This window comes from Trichomonas vaginalis, chromosome VI (genome assembly GCF_026262505.1).
Source record: "Trichomonas vaginalis G3 chromosome VI, whole genome shotgun sequence".
NCBI classification, from domain to species: domain Eukaryota; phylum Parabasalia; order Trichomonadida; family Trichomonadidae; genus Trichomonas; species Trichomonas vaginalis.
In genome coordinates, this window is record NC_067208.1 from 2,532,156 (window position 1) to 2,551,958 (window position 19,803).

General features: G+C 32.9%; 8 protein-coding genes across 8 annotated transcripts, besides 7 other annotated features; 5 read left to right on the top strand and 3 right to left on the bottom strand.

Moving 5' to 3' along the window:
- Window positions 1–3,784: part of a mobile genetic element that runs on past the window's edge.
- TVAGG3_0793930 (kinase-related family) lies at window positions 326–1,288 on the bottom strand (the record flags this gene model as incomplete). Its single annotated transcript, XM_051247055.1, has 1 exon — window positions 326–1,288. A coding segment is annotated over one exon (963 nt), but the record flags the coding sequence as incomplete, so codon positions are not given.
- On the bottom strand, window positions 1,626–2,263 carry TVAGG3_0793940 (protein of unknown function, DUF4106 family; the record flags this gene model as incomplete). The annotated part of the gene is made up of 1 exon (XM_051247056.1): window positions 1,626–2,263. A coding segment is annotated over one exon (638 nt), but the record flags the coding sequence as incomplete, so codon positions are not given.
- Window positions 2,734–3,675, top strand: TVAGG3_0793950 (uncharacterized protein; the record flags this gene model as incomplete). Its single annotated transcript, XM_001294018.1, has 1 exon — window positions 2,734–3,675. The coding sequence occupies one exon, from the start codon at window positions 2,734–2,736 to the stop codon at window positions 3,673–3,675; it is 942 nt and encodes a 313-aa protein (XP_001294019.1).
- Window positions 3,785–3,926: 142 nt separating the features above from the next.
- Window positions 3,927–4,133: a mobile genetic element.
- Window positions 4,134–7,136: 3,003 nt separating this feature from the next.
- Window positions 7,137–8,857: a mobile genetic element.
- A 1,271-nt stretch (window positions 8,858–10,128) lies between these two features.
- Window positions 10,129–10,535: a mobile genetic element.
- A 980-nt stretch (window positions 10,536–11,515) lies between these two features.
- Window positions 11,516–11,704: a mobile genetic element.
- Window positions 11,705–11,797: 93 nt separating this feature from the next.
- Window positions 11,798–13,179: a mobile genetic element.
- Window positions 13,180–13,473: 294 nt separating this feature from the next.
- Window positions 13,474–19,803: part of a mobile genetic element that runs on past the window's edge.
- Window positions 14,754–14,993, top strand: TVAGG3_0794020 (uncharacterized protein; the record flags this gene model as incomplete). The annotated part of the gene is made up of 1 exon (XM_051247057.1): window positions 14,754–14,993. One exon carries the CDS (start codon window positions 14,754–14,756, stop codon window positions 14,991–14,993), a length of 240 nt encoding a protein of 79 aa, XP_051082532.1.
- TVAGG3_0794030 (uncharacterized protein) lies at window positions 15,259–15,582 on the bottom strand (the record flags this gene model as incomplete). The annotated part of the gene is made up of 1 exon (XM_051247058.1): window positions 15,259–15,582. The coding sequence occupies one exon, from the start codon at window positions 15,580–15,582 to the stop codon at window positions 15,259–15,261; it is 324 nt and encodes a 107-aa protein (XP_051082533.1).
- TVAGG3_0794040 (uncharacterized protein) lies at window positions 18,508–18,909 on the top strand (the record flags this gene model as incomplete). The annotated part of the gene is made up of 1 exon (XM_051247059.1): window positions 18,508–18,909. One exon carries the CDS (start codon window positions 18,508–18,510, stop codon window positions 18,907–18,909), a length of 402 nt encoding a protein of 133 aa, XP_051082534.1.
- TVAGG3_0794050 (uncharacterized protein) lies at window positions 18,929–19,081 on the top strand (the record flags this gene model as incomplete). Its single annotated transcript, XM_051247060.1, has 1 exon — window positions 18,929–19,081. One exon carries the CDS (start codon window positions 18,929–18,931, stop codon window positions 19,079–19,081), a length of 153 nt encoding a protein of 50 aa, XP_051082535.1.
- TVAGG3_0794060 (phage tail repeat-like family) lies at window positions 19,101–19,685 on the top strand (the record flags this gene model as incomplete). Its single annotated transcript, XM_051247061.1, has 1 exon — window positions 19,101–19,685. One exon carries the CDS (start codon window positions 19,101–19,103, stop codon window positions 19,683–19,685), a length of 585 nt encoding a protein of 194 aa, XP_051082536.1.

The window sequence follows — 19,803 nt, forward strand, 5'->3', positions numbered from 1 at the left end:
CTATATGTTTTGGTGAAATTTAACCTTTTATTTTCACCGAGTTCAGCCAAAGATTGAACGTTATATGGTCGTAAGTAAAAAGGATTGTTGTATTTGCGTACACTTTCTTTCAGTTCTTCCATTCTATGCTGAATATTTTCATCTGATGTTGGAGTCTTTTGTATGTCGGCGAACATTTTTCGATATTCTTCTACTATGTCAGCCGAATTTTTCTTAGACTCTTGGAAGATTCCATATTCCCCGCATACACTTGTTGAGGGTCAAGATTTTTCGGCTGTTCCAAATCTTCATCTAGTTCTGTGAAGTTAGTTTCCAAAGGAGGAACTTGTTCGTTTCCTTCAGGCTCTTCTAGCTGTTGTTGCTGAACTATTTCTTCCATGTCTGGTTGTATCTGAACTTCTTCCTGTGGAGTTTCTTGTACCTCATCTGCTGGCATTTCATATATTCCGAGACCGTTTTTAACAAGTTCCCTATCTAAGTCATCCGGACTCATAAACCTTTCTTCTTTCGTTCCGTCTCTATTTTTTACGCGTTTCATGAAGAGAGTTGAATTATCATTTAGCTCTGACACCAAATATCTCGGAGTAAATTCATCCATGTCATTTGGATGATATGCTATTAAATCATATCCCTTAGCGAGCTTGTATTTTCCAGGTTTGAAATTATATCCCATTTGGTGCTGAACCATAAAGCTAAATAGGTTCGGGTCAGCATTTCCTTCCTTGAACTTTTTAATAGCTTCTTTATATCTGTCACTAAAGTCAAGAGTATCTGGGTAACCATAGTCTTCCTTAAGCATTTTTAAGAATTCTTGGTTTCCTTGTTCTCTACTTCTTTTATGTCCTTGCTCTGTTTGTGGTTGTTGTGGTGCAGTGTTTTGAACTGTTGGTTGTGGTGCAGTGTTTTGAACTGTTGGTTGTTGTGCTGGATTTTGAACTGTTGGTTGTTGTGTTGGTTTTGGTGCATGCCTGTGTCTGTGTCCATGTGACGATGTAAATGTTTTAGGTAGTCCTGGTGCAGGTGCTTCTCTTGGAGGGTTTGGTGGTATATAAGTTCCACTAGCTAGTATATAAGTTCCACCAGCTGGTATATAAGTTCCACCAGCTGGCACATATGTTCCATCTGCAGCATAATGTCCTACCTGACTTTTCGTTCTTAAGAAAGCATTTACTAGGTCTGTTTTGGTCTGTTGTAACTCTTTTTCTTGACTTTCCACAACAGTTGCTCTAACGGCGTCATAGGCACTTTGAACTGCCTGTCTCGTTGCTGCATCTGTTATTTTCGTCATATTTTGTGCTACTTCTCTTAACTCGTTGTCGAAACCTTCAGACTTCAGTTTCTTTCCAGATGAGAAGTCGTTCACTAGTTTCACCTTACTATGAAGAGCTTCGAAGGCGTTCTTAAAGTCAGCATTCATTAAAGCTTCATTTGAACTGTCTTCATCCGCTTGTATTTTTGTCCTTATTGACCCTATAAGTTGGGCTGCTTTGGCGTTGGCTTGGGCATCTAACCAGTCATTATTAGCTTTTATATATTCTGCGCTTTTCATTGCCTTTTGCATGGCTGCGTCGTTATTTTTACTTTCTTGTGCTAAGTTTTCATACTGTACGGTTTGGTTTTGCAACTGTAAAAGTTTTTCTGCCTTTACAGTTGCTTCAACTTCTTTTTTATACTCATCGCTATCCATATATGTCTTCAGGGCTTTTTGTTTTATTTCTTCATCTTTCAGTACTTTATATTGAGTAGTATGGTTTTTCAAATTTATAACATCTTGTTCCATTTTTGCTACTTCTGCTGCTTTTTCTGACACTTTTTTCGCATATTCCTCTGTACTTAGTTCTTTCAGTTGTTCTTCTTTCTTCTTTTTCTCTACGTTTAACTCATTGAGTTTCTTTGTGTGTCTGTCATATTCTAGTTTCTTTTCGTTTTCACTTATTTGTTTCTGTATGTCTATGTTTGACTTTTTGACATCTGTTATTTGATTTTTGAGTGAACTCAAATTCATTTGACTTTGAGGGTTATAAGCTGTTCCGTCTGCAGCTCCACCATAGCCTGCCATTTTCGCTAAAAGTGCCGCTCTTAAACCTCCACTCTGTGCACCAATAACTCGGTTTAAAAGCATAGGGTTGCTTGACATTTGTTGCAACATAGTGGGGTCATTCATCATTTGTTGTTGCAACTGTTGTTGTGGTGTCAGTTTTACTATTGGATGTTTCAATGCTCTCTTCCTCTTACGTATATTCTTACGTAGCTTACGTGGCATTTTAAGTGAAGTAAAAAACGGTTTTTGACAGATGTTTATATGACACTTTTTGTTCAGCACAAAAAACTACTCGGTCAAAGTGTTGTCAGTTTTGTAAAATAACCGTCCTATCTCATTCTATAAGGAGAAAAGGCTTCTCAAAGTATACTTCCTTGGAACGCCTGTAACTTTTCCTGTAGCGACGATAGACCCTTACTTGTCCGGACAAAGTTATACTATTTTGAGTGCTCTACAAAAAAGTCAACAGCGACGACTCTCAAAAACCGTTGTGTAAAAAGTTTTACCGTTGGACAAAAAGTATATATAGAAAACAAAAAACGTTTATAGTTCATTCAATATTTGAGATGGAACGGTTTGCCAACGGTAACTATTAAATAAAATAAAAAAATAGAGGGGGTTACCGTTGACGAAAACGGTTTATTTTAAACTTTTCTATGAGTAGTCCGAAAAAAACAGTTCATTTTTGTCTAATGGCATTCGCTAGCGTGTTCGCTCCAAATTCACCTGAAGAAATTGCTTGCAAACTTTCAGCACCCACAGGTTTAGAGCCTCAATATCAAACTGCAGCATCTACACATTCTCCAAGCAGAACAGACAATTCACTCAATCCAAAGCCACTTTCACTACCAAAAACAATACCAAACGAGCTCCGTATTACAAAGAACCACAGCAACGCTGAACTACGCAAAATACTACTCAGATTGTCTGAAGAATACTTCAATTCAAAGCCAGAAGAAAGAGTTCCTGCAACTTTTAACAAAGAATATTGTGAACAACTCAACAAAGTTCTTGCAGACTTTACCAAACTACAAAAAGAAACACCTGACCCATTCGAATTAGGTGACACAATTGTCAACTATTTTCCAACAATAACAAAGATAATGGTTGACAGAACTATATGTCAGCTTATTGAAAGTCTTCCACCCAAAGCTGCAAAAAAAGTCGAACAGCGTTGGGTCGAATTCAAATCAAAGAGTTACGGATATCAGGATGACGAAGAAGAACGTGAGTACGGACAAGAAACAGCAAAATGGCAATGTCTTAGCTCACTCAACCCCAAGTTCAAACCATTATTTTACTCAGACAACAACACAATTCAAGTACGCAAAATTGCTATTCATTTCGTTAACCAAGCAGAAGACATTGAAGAAGGAGACTCTATCTCAGTTTATGTTTGCTACTGCAAGTTTTTCAAGGACGAATTTGGAGGACCAATTCTCATGCATGTCTTCAAGCCACATCAGCAACTCTACGTTGAAACTGAAATAACACTCATGCATGGAATGTATCTCAAGTTTGAAAGCCAATTGGAAAACACATACAACATTTGGCTTTCATACATTCAGTTCGATACACCAGATGACTTTGATGTTGAAGAAGAAGAGTCCTCCGAATTCACACCAGAAGACTAACAATTTTCCGAATAAAAACTTCATTTATACTAAACATCTTCAGGGCTAGAGGGCACGAAGTGCCTGGAAGCCCCACTACCTTTTTTTTTTTTTTTTTTTTTTCTTCTTTGATAGATATAAATTGAATAATGGAACGATCTTAAAAAATACAATAATTTCATATAACATATAGATATATTCTGGTTATTTTGATATATTAGTACAATACACTTTATATGACTATACTAATAAGATTCCCTATATTTCGAGAGGTTATTGATTTTGTAATTTAATCGTCGTCGTTATCGATTTTGTAATTTAATCGTTATCATCTTTTTCTAAACGTGCATTTTTACATTAAAAGCACTGCAACTCCAAAATTAATTGGTATTTAGACTTTAATTAGGTGCAGACAAACGAAATGCAGTCCAAATATTTTGGTGATATATGAATTACATAAATTTAGGGAAATTGAAATTATATCTTTTTAAATTTTTAGGAAAACAGATTTATAGAATTGTTTAAGTCATCAAAATAATGCAGACTTAGGTCAAATTTTCTAAATTTAATCATTTGCAAGACTTTCAAGCGACTTCAAAATGTCGAAATATAAGTCCAAAAATAAAATTACGATTACAGTCTATCCTCAATTATTATCACGCTAATTATTGAGTGACCCATGCGTTCGTATGTATGTAATACCTTTTAAAAAGGAGATGAGAGAGATAAACTACATTTACAATTTAAATCTGATGTATTTACTTGTTACATTTACAAATGTAAATGTTTCTCGTAATGTTTACATTTTGTAAGTATAACGAATAAAAATGACGCACTTTTTTACAAAGTCAAATTATGCGATACAACTTTACTTGTTACATTTACAAATGTAAATGTTTCTCGTAATGTTTACATTTTGTAAGTATAACGAATAAAAATGACGCACTTTTTTTACAAAGTCAAATTATTGTTCGATTTTTGCAGCTTGTAAACGATTAATTGTATAAAGCAATTGATATTAGCACGACATAACTGAATAATTCTAATATTGAAATCAAAAGCCCTTAAAATATCATGATATTTTAATTTCATAACAAATCTAGGAGACTATTTGATGAAAACATATCCGATGTGGGTTTTGTTGTATTATATAACTTGTTATTGACTTCTTAGCTTTCGAAATTTTTTTCGATAATGAGAAAACGAATGAAAAATCAACATTTGGTCCATTTAAAATTTGATTTGTTTACATTTTTTTTACTTTTTGAATTTCAATTTATATTTTCCTCAAGAAATACTTTAGATTTTAAGAAACTAAATCATATAATCTACTAAGAAAATATATTAAATCCTATAATACTCAAAGTTTTGTGATAAATCCGATCTTTTTTATTTTACTTTTATTATGTTTTTGCAAACTTAAGGTCCTCACTAGGTAAAACATAATACTCTTTGAAGTTAAGTATTTTCACAAAGAGAGGACCAACAATATCAAAAGATTGAATAAAGATTTGTATTATTTTATTTATTTTTAAGAACATGTTTAAGAACCCTCATTATCTCCACGAATATTGCATATTTTTCTATTCTAAGACCACCAAAATTACGTTTTAATATAGAAAATAACATATTTATGTGATGCTAAAGTCGAAGTCCTTAAAAAATTAGTGTTAAACATCCATTTATTACAAAATTGAAGAAATATGTGTAAAATATAACACATAATTTAGTTATTTGACTCAATTATTAGTTATGCAATATCAGTTGTGTTTATATCTGCGTTATATCACGAGATGCATTGAATTGTCATAATTAGATCACCGTAAATCTTATCAATTTTTGATACACTTCCGGTGAAAAATTTAGCCTTGACAATAGGATGAAATATATTGTAAAAAAATAAATTTTAGATTTTGAAGTTTATCATTTCGAATAATGAAATATAAACAATACAAATTTTCTGTCGTTTCGAGATTCATAAATGATCGGAATCTTCCAGCTCCGACTGAAATAGAACTTTCGGAAGCTAATTTTCAAGACGAATCTTCTTTATTAAGATTTATTTTGGATATCCCTAAGGATTTAAGCTTTTCCATTGACTCATATTCAATGAATCTTTTGATACATTTCATTATCGAGCAATCTACACAAAATGAAACAATATTAAAATTCACAATTCAAAATATCACTTCTTCGAATATCTTTCAAATAGATTTGATACTACTGGAAAATTTATTCGAATATTTATCGCATTATATTAACCAGATTTTTTTCATTTTTTCATTAAAATTAATTCATTTTAAAGCTTTAGATAACATACAATACCTTTATTTATCAACATTTTCCGATCAATATGATGAGATATTACGTTTCATAAGCAGCAGTGACAATTCTCTCTATATCATCGATACATTTATTGCTTTGATTAAAAACAATATTCTTGACGTTGAATTCTTCCAAAACGCAGTTTTACTCAAGAAAGAAATTTTTTCTAGTATTATTGAGTACGAAAATCAATATTCAACTTATGCAATTGCAAATTTCTTTACAAAATTATTAAAATATTACCCAGGATATGCAACTGCTCTTCCATGTTCGGATATACTAATATCAAATTATTTCAACTTTTTTAATGACGTGAATTCAATTATAAATAACGAAGATTTTGTTTATCTTCTCAAATTTATAGTTTTATTTTATAAAGCAGTCGATATAACATCTGAGATGGCTTTAGAATTCATAAAAACACTTGAAATTCTGCGAAGTCTTTCTCCTCACTATTCATTTACAGAGTATGTAGTTCAGGGGTATTATTGTGTACTTCCTCTTATACCCATGCAAATTTCATCTACCGATTTTTTAAATTCACATGAATTTTTAATTAATTATGCAATTGAGAATTCAAATCTTCACAAATATTTGAAATTATATTCCAGATGTTTCCGCAGATTTGATAGCGATGAAATATTCAAAAATGTTTTTCATATCTTAAACCTTGTAGAAGTTACAACAGAATATTTATCAGAAAATCAGGATCTTTCTGAGAAACAGATCTTTATTTGCAACGATATCCTAACGAGGGTTAATTTAATTTAATTTTTTTTTTTATTTCAAGTTTGAGTAAACTTTCAAGATAATCTATATAAGCCTTTTGATGTTCTTCATCTAGATTCTTGTTTAATATGTGATGAATTTGATTTTTTTTTGAAAATTCAAGATAAAATTCTTTTTTATCTTGATCAACAACATGAACAATTCGAGTACAGCGTAACATTTCATCAATATTTTCTGTTTTCTTCGTTTCTAGATATTTTTCAAATATTTCTTGCGGAATCTCATTTTGATATACCCATTTATTTTTTTCCGGATGCTGATCTTTGTACTTAACGAAATATTGCTTGACTATTCGCTCAGAAACAACATATTCGATCTCTTTTCTCTTTCTCATTGAATATTTGTGACACTTTTGAATTCAATCAAATCAAAAATATTTGAAATTGCTAGAATTTTTTTCTTTCTCATGAATATTTGAAATGACTCAAAAGGAAAACTCGTTCGATTCAATTCAATTTTGAATCAGAATTTTTTAAGGACCAATAAATCAAATTATGTTAAGAAAATCTTTTTTTAACTCAGAGTATCAAAAGTACGTTAAACCTTCAATTTTATCTCATGTCGGAAAGCGAACCGACAATAGTGGAAGAGAATCAAACTATATCAGTATCCATCCAAGCTATTGTTGATGAAGAAAAAGGAGATGGAGCTGATATGCTGGATTTAATTCAAAATGAATTGAATTCCCGTAAAAAATTGAAATATAGAATGGAAATACCTGAAAATCCCCAATTCCAATTCTCAAGGAAAGATATAGCAAATTAAAATTTACAGATCCTACAGAAGCTGCTATATTTATTGCAAAAGATTCATATAATTCTTTTTATCCATTAAATTTTGAGCAAGGAAAAAAGTTTCGTTGTCCTAACTGCCAATTTTGCATGGAGCTTGTAAAGACTCATGAAAATGGTCAACTTTTCTTCATTCCAGTAATTAAACACGAGCATAGAGCAAAGCAATGCAAGCCGAGTAACAATATACCAAAAATTCTTAAGTTGCAAGCAGGAAAAAAAGTCTATGAATTAGCAAATTCTGATAATGTTCCTCAATGCAAAGAAATTTTTGCAAAAGAATTGAATATTCCCAATGCAACTTATACGATGTTCCATAATATAGTAAATAAACTTAAAGGAACCACAAAAGGGGATAGAATTCAATCTTACAATTATTTCTCAACAATTTTTTCAATCATAAACAAAATCGAACAAGGATTCTGCGAAATGATTTTAGTTAAAGAAGTTAACAATGAAATTGAATTGCATACATTTAAGAAAGGTGATGAATTACCTGAAAATTCAAAAGACTTTCAAATTTATTCATTTATTGTAATTCCTCCAATAACTCATTTTTACATGCAAACACAAGCTTTTTGCGGAATAATTCAAATTGATGGAACGTTTTTATTTTGTATTAAAAAAGGAAACTTACTCATTATTGGTACACCTGCACCAAATAATAGACTTATCCCTATTGCATTTGCATGGTCTGTTAGTGAAAATACGATAACAATTAAGGATATGCTCACTAAATTGAAATCTTTTATTCCACCAAGCAGATTCAAGAATATTTATTCCGATCAAGGTCCGGCAATTATAGCTGCTGTTAGAGAATCAGGCTTTTCTTGCGATCATAAATTTTGCTTACGTCATTTTGCAACAAAAAGGGAATACATCAATGTCTATTCCGAAATTGTTGAAGTCGCTTACGCAGACCATCCTCAAAAACGAATTGACTTGATTAAAAAGTTAGAAACTCGTTTACAAGAGGAATATCCAAACCGCGAAAATAATCAGGATCTCTTTAAGTACTTAGATAGTATTAACCCATTTGAAGGATTCGCTGACTACACAGCTGGCATACTCACAACATCTCTTATTGAATCCCTTAATGCCGAAATTAAAGATAAATGGGATACATATGACCCCGCCGAACTAATTATCCGTCTCATTGAACATGAATTCAATCTTGTTAAAAATGTTTTAACAGGTGATTTTAAATCAGATAATATTATCAAAAATCTAAATGAAACTTTGAAACATTCAGATATGTTTAGCTCGGTATTATATGATCCAATTCAAGAATTATATTACCCAGATTTGCTTTACTTTTACCACCTCTCGAAAGCTGGGGACACCGCCTATCGTTGGGAGTAGCTATTAAATAGAACCACCAAGGCTATTTTTCGAACTGCCGGTGTAGTGTAGTGGAAACATTCGACATAATGATTCATTATGCCAAGGTTTGATTCCCATTTAGCCAATTTTTTTCTTTTTTGGATCATGAATTTTTTTTTGGGTCACTATAAGATTTGTTTCATGTTCTAAATCTGCTGCATATGTAATCTATTTTTATTTACCTATTTTTTAAAAATCTATTGGATTGCCAAATTTGAATATATTTAAAATCATAAAAATCCAAAAAAACTATAAATATATGTTTTATGCATAGTGCCGATACTCAAATATCAGATTACTTAGATCCATGAATAATATCCGAATTTTTTTTCTTAAAATTAAACTTCAAAACTTCTTCCAATCTTATTCTTAATCAATTGTAAATTTTTAAAACCATTTTTTAAAATAATTTTGCGTAAATTTTATTCTCATGTTGTTTTAATCGAAAATTGATACATTTTCAAAAAAATAATATTGACTTATGAAATTCATTTTTAAGGTGAAATAGTATTGTTTTTATTAAAGTATATGAATAATATATAAAAAATTAATGAATAATATAAGCAGATTTTTAGTTTACAAAACAAATATGAGCAATGCAATTTCAAACTTTTGCTGGCAATTTCGATATTGCTCAAGTTTGTAGTATTTGTGATACCTATAACATCGGCTTAATCAAAATTCGATTTTTCTTATGAGTTATTGAGAAAATTTGATTGCAATGAGAAGGATTTCGACGTTTTTGATAAACTAAGAGCTGAGCTTTAGGGGTTCAGTTCATTTACGGCTGTAGTTTGATGCGTAGATCTCTTTTTTATTGTAAATTCTTTCAGCATGGAGATCGAGAATGAATCTTTTGAGAACTTTATGAGTTTTTACACCCGTAAAGAGGTCCTTCGAGGAAAGATAGTCCAGACTACATGAAGATGTGGGTTAACCAAAAAAATCCGATGGTTTCCCCATATTCATGTAGATCTTCGAAAAAATGAGCACCAAAAAAGCCAAAAAAATAGGCTTTTTATTGGATTTGTACACTAGATCAATAATCTATTTAGGATCTGGCACTCTTTTTAGCCAGAGATATGAGGTCCTTTCTAGGAAAACGATCTATTCATCCATAAAAAAAATGAATTATCGTTTTCCCCAGAAATTACATGGGGAGTGGTAAAAGTAAAGCAAATCTGGGTATGCAACTTTTGGTCGCTATACATATTGCGTAAAAATTATGTCAGATTCACAATATTCATGCACATGTAAGCACATCGAATTATACGGATTACCTTGTATTCATGTAATCGCCGTATTGAATCACTTTTCGAACAAAAATCTTCTTAAAAATTTGAATGATGCTGTTCATGCTCGCTTCAAATGTTCAGAGTTTATGACTCCTGTGGAAGATTTAATGAAATTTTATGTTGACCAAGCATCTTTAAAAATTCCCGGAATAAATTTCAACCTGGGAGAGATTGAAAAATTAAGGGGAAAAAGGACTAGGATTAAAGCATTTTACGAAAAGTGATGCTGTGTTGTTAGTTATTTATTTACTTTTTTTAATATTTTTTAAAAAAATAAAAGAAAATTCAAATAATTTTGTATCTCCCATGATATATCGACCCACGAGTACTAATGTGGCTATAATTAGAGATTGCAACTCTATTATGATCATAGTCCGGTGATATACAATAAGATTCAAATTTTGAAAGAATTAAATTAATAAAATCCCGGTGAAAAAAATAAAAACAGCTTCTAAAAGTATAGTTATCTTAAAATATGAACTTTAACACAAGTTTTTTGATCCAATAGAAAATTGAATTCTTTGAATAAATAAAATATTTTATGTATTAACATATTAAATTTCCTAATTATTTTTTCTTCTTGGGAAAATTTTTGAATTCGAATAGAAAATTCAATAAATTGAAATTGGGTTGAAAGAATTCTCCATATTAACTTGTCATATATTTCAGATCATATAAATTAAGTTAATTAAATTTTTTAAAAACCTTAATAGGATAAAAAAAAGAATTTACACTCTCTCACTTTGAAAACGTAGAAAATGCTAATCTATTGGTATACATTTTAGTTTTGTTAAGTTTACAAAACGATTACTCTAGATTTTAAAGATTTATCAAGAATTTAGAGAATATCCTTCTCAAAACAACTTCAATAGCGAAAGATTAGTATTGAATCGGATTTGTAACATAATTATAGTACATTACAATACAATTTCTCCGACTTTTAAATATTTTTGAAATATTTACAAAATATGCTCTTTCTATCATCGATACTTTAATACAGAGCAAATTTAGTAAATGTCATCACGTTATTTTTTCATAAATCGTTTTCGAACTTTTGAAATATTTATTTTAAACCAGTTTTCTACATTTAATATGTGAATTATATCAAAAGTAGATGGGCGATACTTGTAAATCTATTTAAACTATTAGTTTGCTATTATTGAAGAACTTTATAATTTTTTTTTCTTATGTATGGAATTAAAGATAATTTTGCCGATTCCAACTGGTTTTTCTATATGAGTTAAATATGCCAAGTGAAATTGGACTTGCCAATATTGTAAATTGAAGTATGGACTATATATCGATTTTCATTGATTGATGAATAACTCGGAGTAATGTAATTGTTGATAATGAAAAATAGTTTTCAATTGCTGGTAAGGGCCAATGTATGTTCAATAGCTCCGAAAGCAAAAAATGCACGTTTAGAAAAAGACGATAACGATTAAATTACAAAATCAATAATGACCCCTATATTTCAAGAAATATTATTAGAAATCAAAAAATTTAAAGCAAAGACAATGAATATTAACATATTGCTAATTGTAATCGTTGATGAAACATGGGAACAGGACAAATTTGCCACACGGCACTTTTTTTAAAAAAAATTAATGGAGCGGAGCGATACTCTGCTGCAGGAGCCCTGAGGTTCCCAATCATTACGAAAGGGAGCCTCAGGGCTCCTGAGAATCCATCAGCAGAGGCCTTTTCATTTGGCCTCTGCTGATCAAAGATTCGGCGAAGCCATTCTTCGTCTCAGGAGCCCTGAGGTTCCCAATCATTACGAAAGGGAGCCTCAGGGCTCCTGAGAATCCATCAGCAGAGGCCTTTTCATTTGGCCTCTGCTGATCAAAGATTCGGCGAAGCCATTCTTCGTCTCAGGAGCCCTGAGGTTCCCAATCATTACGAAAGGGAGCCTCAGGGCTCCTGAGAATCCATCAGCAGAGGCCTTTTCATTTGGCCTCTGCTGATCAAAGATTCGGCGAAGCCATTCTTCGTCTCAGGAGCCCTGAGGTTCCCAATCATTACGAAAGGGAGCCTCAGGGCTCCTGAGAATCCATCAGCAGAGGCCTTTTCATTTGGCCTCTGCTGATCAAAGATTCGGCGAAGCCATTCTTCGTCTCAGGAGCCCTGAGGTTCCCAATCATTACGAAAGGGAGCCTCAGGGCTCCTGAGAATCCATCAGCAGAGGCCTTTTCATTTGGCCTCTGCTGATCAAAGATTCGGCGAAGCCATTCTTCGTCTCAGGAGCCCTGAGGTTCCCAATCATTACGAAAGGGAGCCTCAGGGCTCCTGAGAATCCATCAGCAGAGGCCTTTTCATTTGGCCTCTGCTGATCAAAGATTCGGCGAAGCCATTCTTCGTCTCAGGAGCCCTGAGGTTCCCAATCATTACGAAAGGGAGCCTCAGGGCTCCTGAGAATCCATCAGCAGAGGCCTTTTCATTTGGCCTCTGCTGATCAAAGATTCGGCGAAGCCATTCTTCGTCTCAGGAGCCCTGAGGTTCCCAATCATTACGAAAGGGAGCCTCAGGGCTCCTGAGAAACCTCTTTGAGAAGGTTTTCTTAAAGAAAACCTTCTCAAAGATGATTGTCAGCATTCACTCAAAATCTACCAAGAGTTTCAAAGTTTCAAATCTATCTGAAATGAAGCTTTGAATCTCTTGTATATCTAATTGTAGAGGTACCTTTTCAAAATGTCTTCTTTTGATTAAATTTAATCAGTAAAAGTCATTTTGAAAAGGTACATCTCTATAATTGCTATTGAGCATTCACTCTTGGAACCTTGGAGCTCTTGTGTAGTGCATGAAAACTCCAAGATTCTAGCATAAAACATATATCATAGACATAATTTCTTCAAATGTAATTTAAGGTTATTTTAAAAAATCAGAAAAGCGTAATTTAAGGTTATTGAAAAGGTGACACTTGGCAAATTTGTCCCGCACTCGAATATATGAAAATTTTGGTCATTTAAGAAAAAAATCGAAATTACTTCAAACAAAATGCTTTCTCTTATGAAAAATCATTTTATCTCATTATGTTAATGTATATTATTCAAGAAAATATGATATTTTATGAAACATATGAATTAAATTTTCAAAATATTTCCAATCAATAAAAGAATGATTTTGATCAACAATATTGATTTGAATTTAAAATTTTGAATTAGTTTGGCTGGATTTTTGAAAGGCAAATTATTTAATCGCCTATCTACACTTCTATTATTAATGGTTGCTTGATGAAAAAAAAAAAAAAAAAAAAAAAAAAGGTAGTGGGGCTTCCAGGCACTTCGTGCCTTCTAGCCCTGAAGATGATTATTATAAATGAAGTTCTTATATATACGGGTTTTCCAGGAGCTTTTCACAAATTATATATGTTTTCATGCTTTGTCACTTTTCTGTCACTTTTCAGGTAAAAACATTTTTATTATTATATATAAATGAATTTTACAAAACCACCGTTACCGTTCTTTGGAAATAAGAGTAAATGTAAAGATATTATATTGAGAGAACTTAAGAAACTACCGAATGGTCTAACATTTGTAGATTTGTTCGGTGGAAGTTTCTATATATCCCATTTGTGCCATATAATATTCCCAGACTCAAAGATTATATGCAATGACTTCGACAACTATATGGACCGTCTCAAACATATACCAGACACAAACAATATATTGAAAGAGTTAAAAGAAAAGATACCTATAGGTAAGATGGAACGTATACCATTAGATAACAAAAATATTGTGAGAGAGGTTTTGAAAAAAGCAGAATATATAGACTGGGATAGTATATCTGCTAGACTATTATATAGTGGTTCTATAAGAGTTCATGACATTGAAACACTTATGTCAAAAGTTTTATATCTTAACTATACAAATGTTTTCAAAGAGGACATAGAAAAATATATTGAGGGTATAGAGTTTGTGAGATGTCATTGGACAGAGTTGTATGAAAAATATAAAGACAAGGAAAATGTTTTCTTTATAGTGGACCCGCCGTTCTATAACACATGGGATTTTCAATACCAAGTAGACTGGACTTTGAGAGACTCTTTAGAAACTTTAGACGTTTTACATAACTGTCCATGCTTTTACTTTACATCCGATAAAAGTGGTTTGGAAACCGTTATGAGATGGTTAGAGGACATACATGACTATGAGTTTATATATGACAAGATAGAATATGAGAGAGGTCCTATAAACTGGAGAAAGTGTCATAACAAAGAAATTTTATTAGTAAGTAAATGTGGTTTGAAATCGGACTACTTGTTTTAGGTTTTTTCCATTGTGTCATTTATTTCTTTGACGTGGCAGAAAAGTACAGAGAATATGAAGATGAACCAATGCCTGCAAATGTTCAGCATATGTACTCGTAAGAGATATTTTTATCTAATATTAAATGGACGCACAGAACTTAGCGAATGCACAGCAACCTGGACAACCAAACCCAGAGAATATTCCAAATGAAGTTAGAATACAAAACTGCAATGGCAAACTATGGTCAAGTGCCAACAGATGTACAAATGCAAACTGCCATGTCAAATGACGCTGCGTTAGGTTTGCCACCATGGTATGCAAATATGAGATGGAAAGAGTTTTATACAAACCCTGAAGTGGGATATAAACAACTTTATGCAGATGACGCGAACACAGGAGTTGACCCAGAATATGTTTTCTACCAGAGGAGAAACAGAATGTATGAGCTCCAGTTAAAGAATGCTATGGAACTCAACAGGAAACGTAAGAGACTAGGCGGACATTAGATTTTACATATAGTAAAATGGGTTTCTTCAGTAGTATTGGAAACTTCTTCAGAAGAGTTGGAAGAGGTATATGGAATGGAAAAAAACCGTAGGAAGAGGAATTTGGAACGGTGTCAAAAATATTGGTAAAAGGGTAGGTCAGTTTGTTGGTATTATACCTAAAGACCCTGAACCAGAAGAGCAAGCTCCTGTTATACAACAGCCGAACCTGCACCACAGTCTAGTTGGCAACCAAATCCAACACCACAACCGGTATATTAAAAAATTATATTTTTACCGTTCGATAGTAGTTGTATATGAAACTAAGTTCTAAGTAAAACGCATGGTATAATGGAATTATTCTTTTTCTTCCATCTGTAGTAAACCATACTTGAAAGTCTGAAATACTTCCACTTGGTGGTTCGTATAACTTTGTAGGTTTTTCGTAAAAGTCATTTGCCAAGCATAAGAAAGAGTTTTGGGCGCCAGAAAATGAAGCATGAACAATAATAGCAGCTGGGTCGAAAACATCTTTAAATAAATATGGTTCATCTCTTGCATATCGACTGTAAATATTTGCTAAAGGAAGTTCGACTTTCTGATTTAACATTCTTTGCAAATAATACCATGACATTGCAGTGAATTCTGTATATATTTGTTCGTCTTTATTTGGATTGTTTTCGTAATTTGAAATGACACTTGTGAATTTTGTTTGTCATATACAATTCTCACATAAAGTGTGCTCTCGGTATTTGCATATTCATCAGCATATTTTGCATAACATGAATTTATTTTATCTTCTATATTTTTTAACGCAGTCTGTAGAGAAGATGAAAGGTCAACTTGTATTAGCTCAATTTCTTCCCACATTTTTCGTTTCCCTTCAGATATATAATCTATATGAAACCTTACAATAAATGGAAAACTTTTATCTTCTACAGACACAAACTTCATTCTACGAAAGCCAATAGCTTTTGTGACAGATGGGTCTCTTAGCCATCTTAATGGGTAGTCAAAACGATAGCCTTCATGCTTTACGGTCTCTGTCTCAAACTTTTGACCGACATTAGTAAAAAGTTCATCTAATGGTTTAGTTGTAGCAACTCTTGAATTTTCTTTTTCTATTGGAAGCATATTTTATCTAGAATAAAAATGTCGAAAGATATTGCTTCCATGAGAGAAATACAACACAACCGACAACTCATTATGCAAGCTCTAAATAAGAACACAACAAACTTTTCAAACTATTCTAAGATATCTGAGTCATTGAAAGAAGGAAACTTAAAACTGACATTAAACCCAATGACAGATGAGTTTCTATTTCAAGACAAGAAGAACAATACTGTCTGTATAAATCCAACAAAAGGAACTTTAAACGAGAAACCTATAAATGAACTTCTTTTGAAAGCAGATGTTGACAACAAAGCTGACAAAGAATATGTAGACGATGCAATAGCAAAAGAAGAAGAAAGAGCTAACAATGCTTATGCAACAAAAGAACATACTCATCCTGAACTAGCAGACAAAACATATGTTGACAATAAAATGTCAAGTGAAGTGACAAGAGCCGAAAACGAATATTCTAAAAAGACTCATACACATTCTATATCTGAAATAACAGACTTAAACGTTAGCCTTGAAAAGAAAGCGGATAAGGATTGTGTGGCTAGTAGGTTAGAGAAGAAAGCAGATAAGGAATATGTGGATGAAAAAGATAATGAAATTATAGAAAGGGTTGAATGGTATCATGGATGGACATCGAAGATTTTAAAAACTAAAGCTGATACAGGATGGGTTTCAGGATGTTTAGACCTTAAAGCAGATAAAACTTATGTTAACGATGAGTTAGAGAAGAAAGCAGACAAGAACCATACACATACAAGTTTTACAACTGTTGCTATAGAAAGTATTGAAGGAACGGTTGAAGAAACTGGTGGGGATGCAATATATTGTAAACCTCCTAACTTTCCACAAGGTTTAACATCGGATGACGACATAACGACGATGAAAAACATTAGATGTAAAGATGTTTATGTCATGAAGGATGAACATAATATTAAATTCACTGCTCAAGATTTATATGACAAGAAAGCAGACAAAACAGAGCTTCAAACATTAAAGACAGAAATGCTTCAAACATTATATCCTATAGGCTCTATTTATACATCAATGAACTCTACCAGACCAGAAGTAGTACTTGGTTTTGGAACTTGGACTCAAATAGTCGACAGGTTTTTGTATTGTGCAAACTCTTCAAAGGAAACAGGTGGAAGTAAAACGATTTCAGGTGAAAATTTACCTGCACATAGTCACTACATAGATTTAAGTACATCTCAAGCAGGTTGGCATAAGCATAAATTTTGGGATTGGTCAGCAATGACAAAAGGTAAAGGATATGATGTTAAAGACAACGTTAAGTTTGCTATAGATTGTTACTGGAGTAACACTGAAGGAGGAGGAAACCATACACATCGCGTTTCGGGATATACGCAAACAACGGGACAAAGTAAAGACTACATGCCACCTTACATGACAGTTTACGCATGGTATAGAAATGCTTAGTCGTCATTTTCAACTTCTTTAGCATATTCGTCAGGAGTTGTCTTATATTTGTTAGGAACTGTCTTTGAAAGTATACCACCTTGAACTTTGACAAGTTTGAAACGAGGTCTGACAATAGTAGTTTTATCTTCTGCTTGCAGTGTGTACATTTTGCCATGTTTGCCTAAAACTTCATAATATTCTCTTGTATACTTTCTTCTATTTTTACGAACACGAATGTGAGTACCTGTCGGGTTCCCATTGTTGTCATAGTCAATAGTATTTTCATATGGGTCGCGTTTAGGTATTTCTATTTTTACTTTGTCACCTTTCTGAAGTTTGAAGCCCGGCATTCTTTCTTGTTTGTCTCTTTTGACTAAATTATTAAATATATAGTCTTTCTCTAAGTCAGGGTTGTTTTTCATTTCTTCGGGGGAGTGGTTTCCCAAACCTTTTTGTTTACGGCTATTGTAAATATTTAAAACTTGTCTCATCTTTGCCATGGAAAAGTGTCTATATTTGTCGTCATATGACATTTCATTTGCTTCACCACCTTGTGGTTGGTTTAAGTCTCTTAACATTTTTATACATCCGTCAATGACACCAAGAGCAGAATGGTTTTGGTCGACAATGAAATATTGGTTTACATTTTTTGAACGCAGATAGTTTTTTACATCATCTGATTTGAAAGAACTTTCACAGTCAGATGTCAGTTTTGTTGGATGGTATTTGTCAACGAATATTGTCAAAGCTGCTAAGATATCTAAAATATTTTTGGACTGTAATGGTATGGCTTCACAGTATCTTGTGTTTTGACCAACAAATATTAGCCAGTATGGTGGTCCATCTTCTCTATACCTCGGAATGTTTTCCAAGATATCCATAAACCAAGCATTTGGTGTTGAACTAAAGATTTTTACCATGAGTGCTTTCTTTGTTGCCTTAGAAACATAGGGGTCCTTGTTCGGATTCGTCATTTTTTACCCTATAAGAAATGGGTTTATTTGGCGCATTAGCAGGAGTCGCATCCAGATTTTTACCCGCAGTGGGAACAATAGCCAGAGGTGTATTTGGAGTTGGAAGGAAGATTTTGAGTACATTAGGTATACTTAAAGAGAAAGCACAACCTATTATACAAACTGTACAGAAAGGTTGGGATGTAGCACGAGATGCAACAAATCTTATTCCAAATCCTGAAACAAGAGGAAAAGTTCAAGGATGGATGGACAATGTAGGAAGACAAGCAGGAAACTATTATAACAAAGCAAATGACTACTATAACCAAGCAGGACACTATATGGACCAAGGTGAAAGATTCTTTAACAGAGGATATAACCATGCACAACAGTGGGTAAACAATAACCAACCTCAACCGCCTCAAACGTGGGGAATGTAAAGTTTTTTACTGAGATGAAATGAACAATACAGCATTGAGACAAATGGGTTCAAGATGGATTTGTCGGCTTCCAGCAGTTACACAACGTGTTTGTCAAGTTCTTCCTATACCTCAGGAAGTTTTAGACCGACTTAAAAAACAACAACAACCAGTTGAAAACAAACCAAACTAAAATTTTTTACTGAGATGAAATGACCGAAGAAGTTGAAACGGTAGATTTGACACCACAAACAAAAAGTTCAGAACCATTGTCAAAACCTGTCAAAGAACTTACAGATGAAGAGAAAAATTCAATAATAGAAAGTGCCAGGTCTGGAAATACAAACCCTAACTACAAAGTCACTTTTCATAGAAATGGAACGGCTAGTATCTCAAAAAAGAAACAGACTCTCACAAATAAAATATTGAAGTCTGAAGGAGCTTTCGAGACAACAGATGGAAAAGTTTACTTCACTGACCAACAGTTCATTATAGAACATCTCATTGACTTAGAGTCGAAATATTCTAAACTTTACAACAAACACAAAAAGTTGAAAGGAAAACAAAAACAAATGGCATATGATATTTATGAAGATGTTGACGACACAACTGTTCCTGCAGGTGAGGTAAAGTCAGAGGAACCGAAAAGTGACGAAAAACCGATAGAAGAAGAGAAACCAAAAACTGAAGATAAACCAAAACCAAAGTTTAGTTTGGAAACTAAACCAAGTCAACCTTCATTAGCTGGTATGGGTTGGCGTCAAAGACTTATGGCAGCAGGCGGTTATGTTAAGTAAAGAAAAAAACATTTTTTTATTTTTATTTGAAATGTACGCTGAGTTTGTTGGAGAAGACCGTTGGGAAACTTGTTTGTTAGATGAGAAATATGAAATGGCATACCATTTTAAAACAATA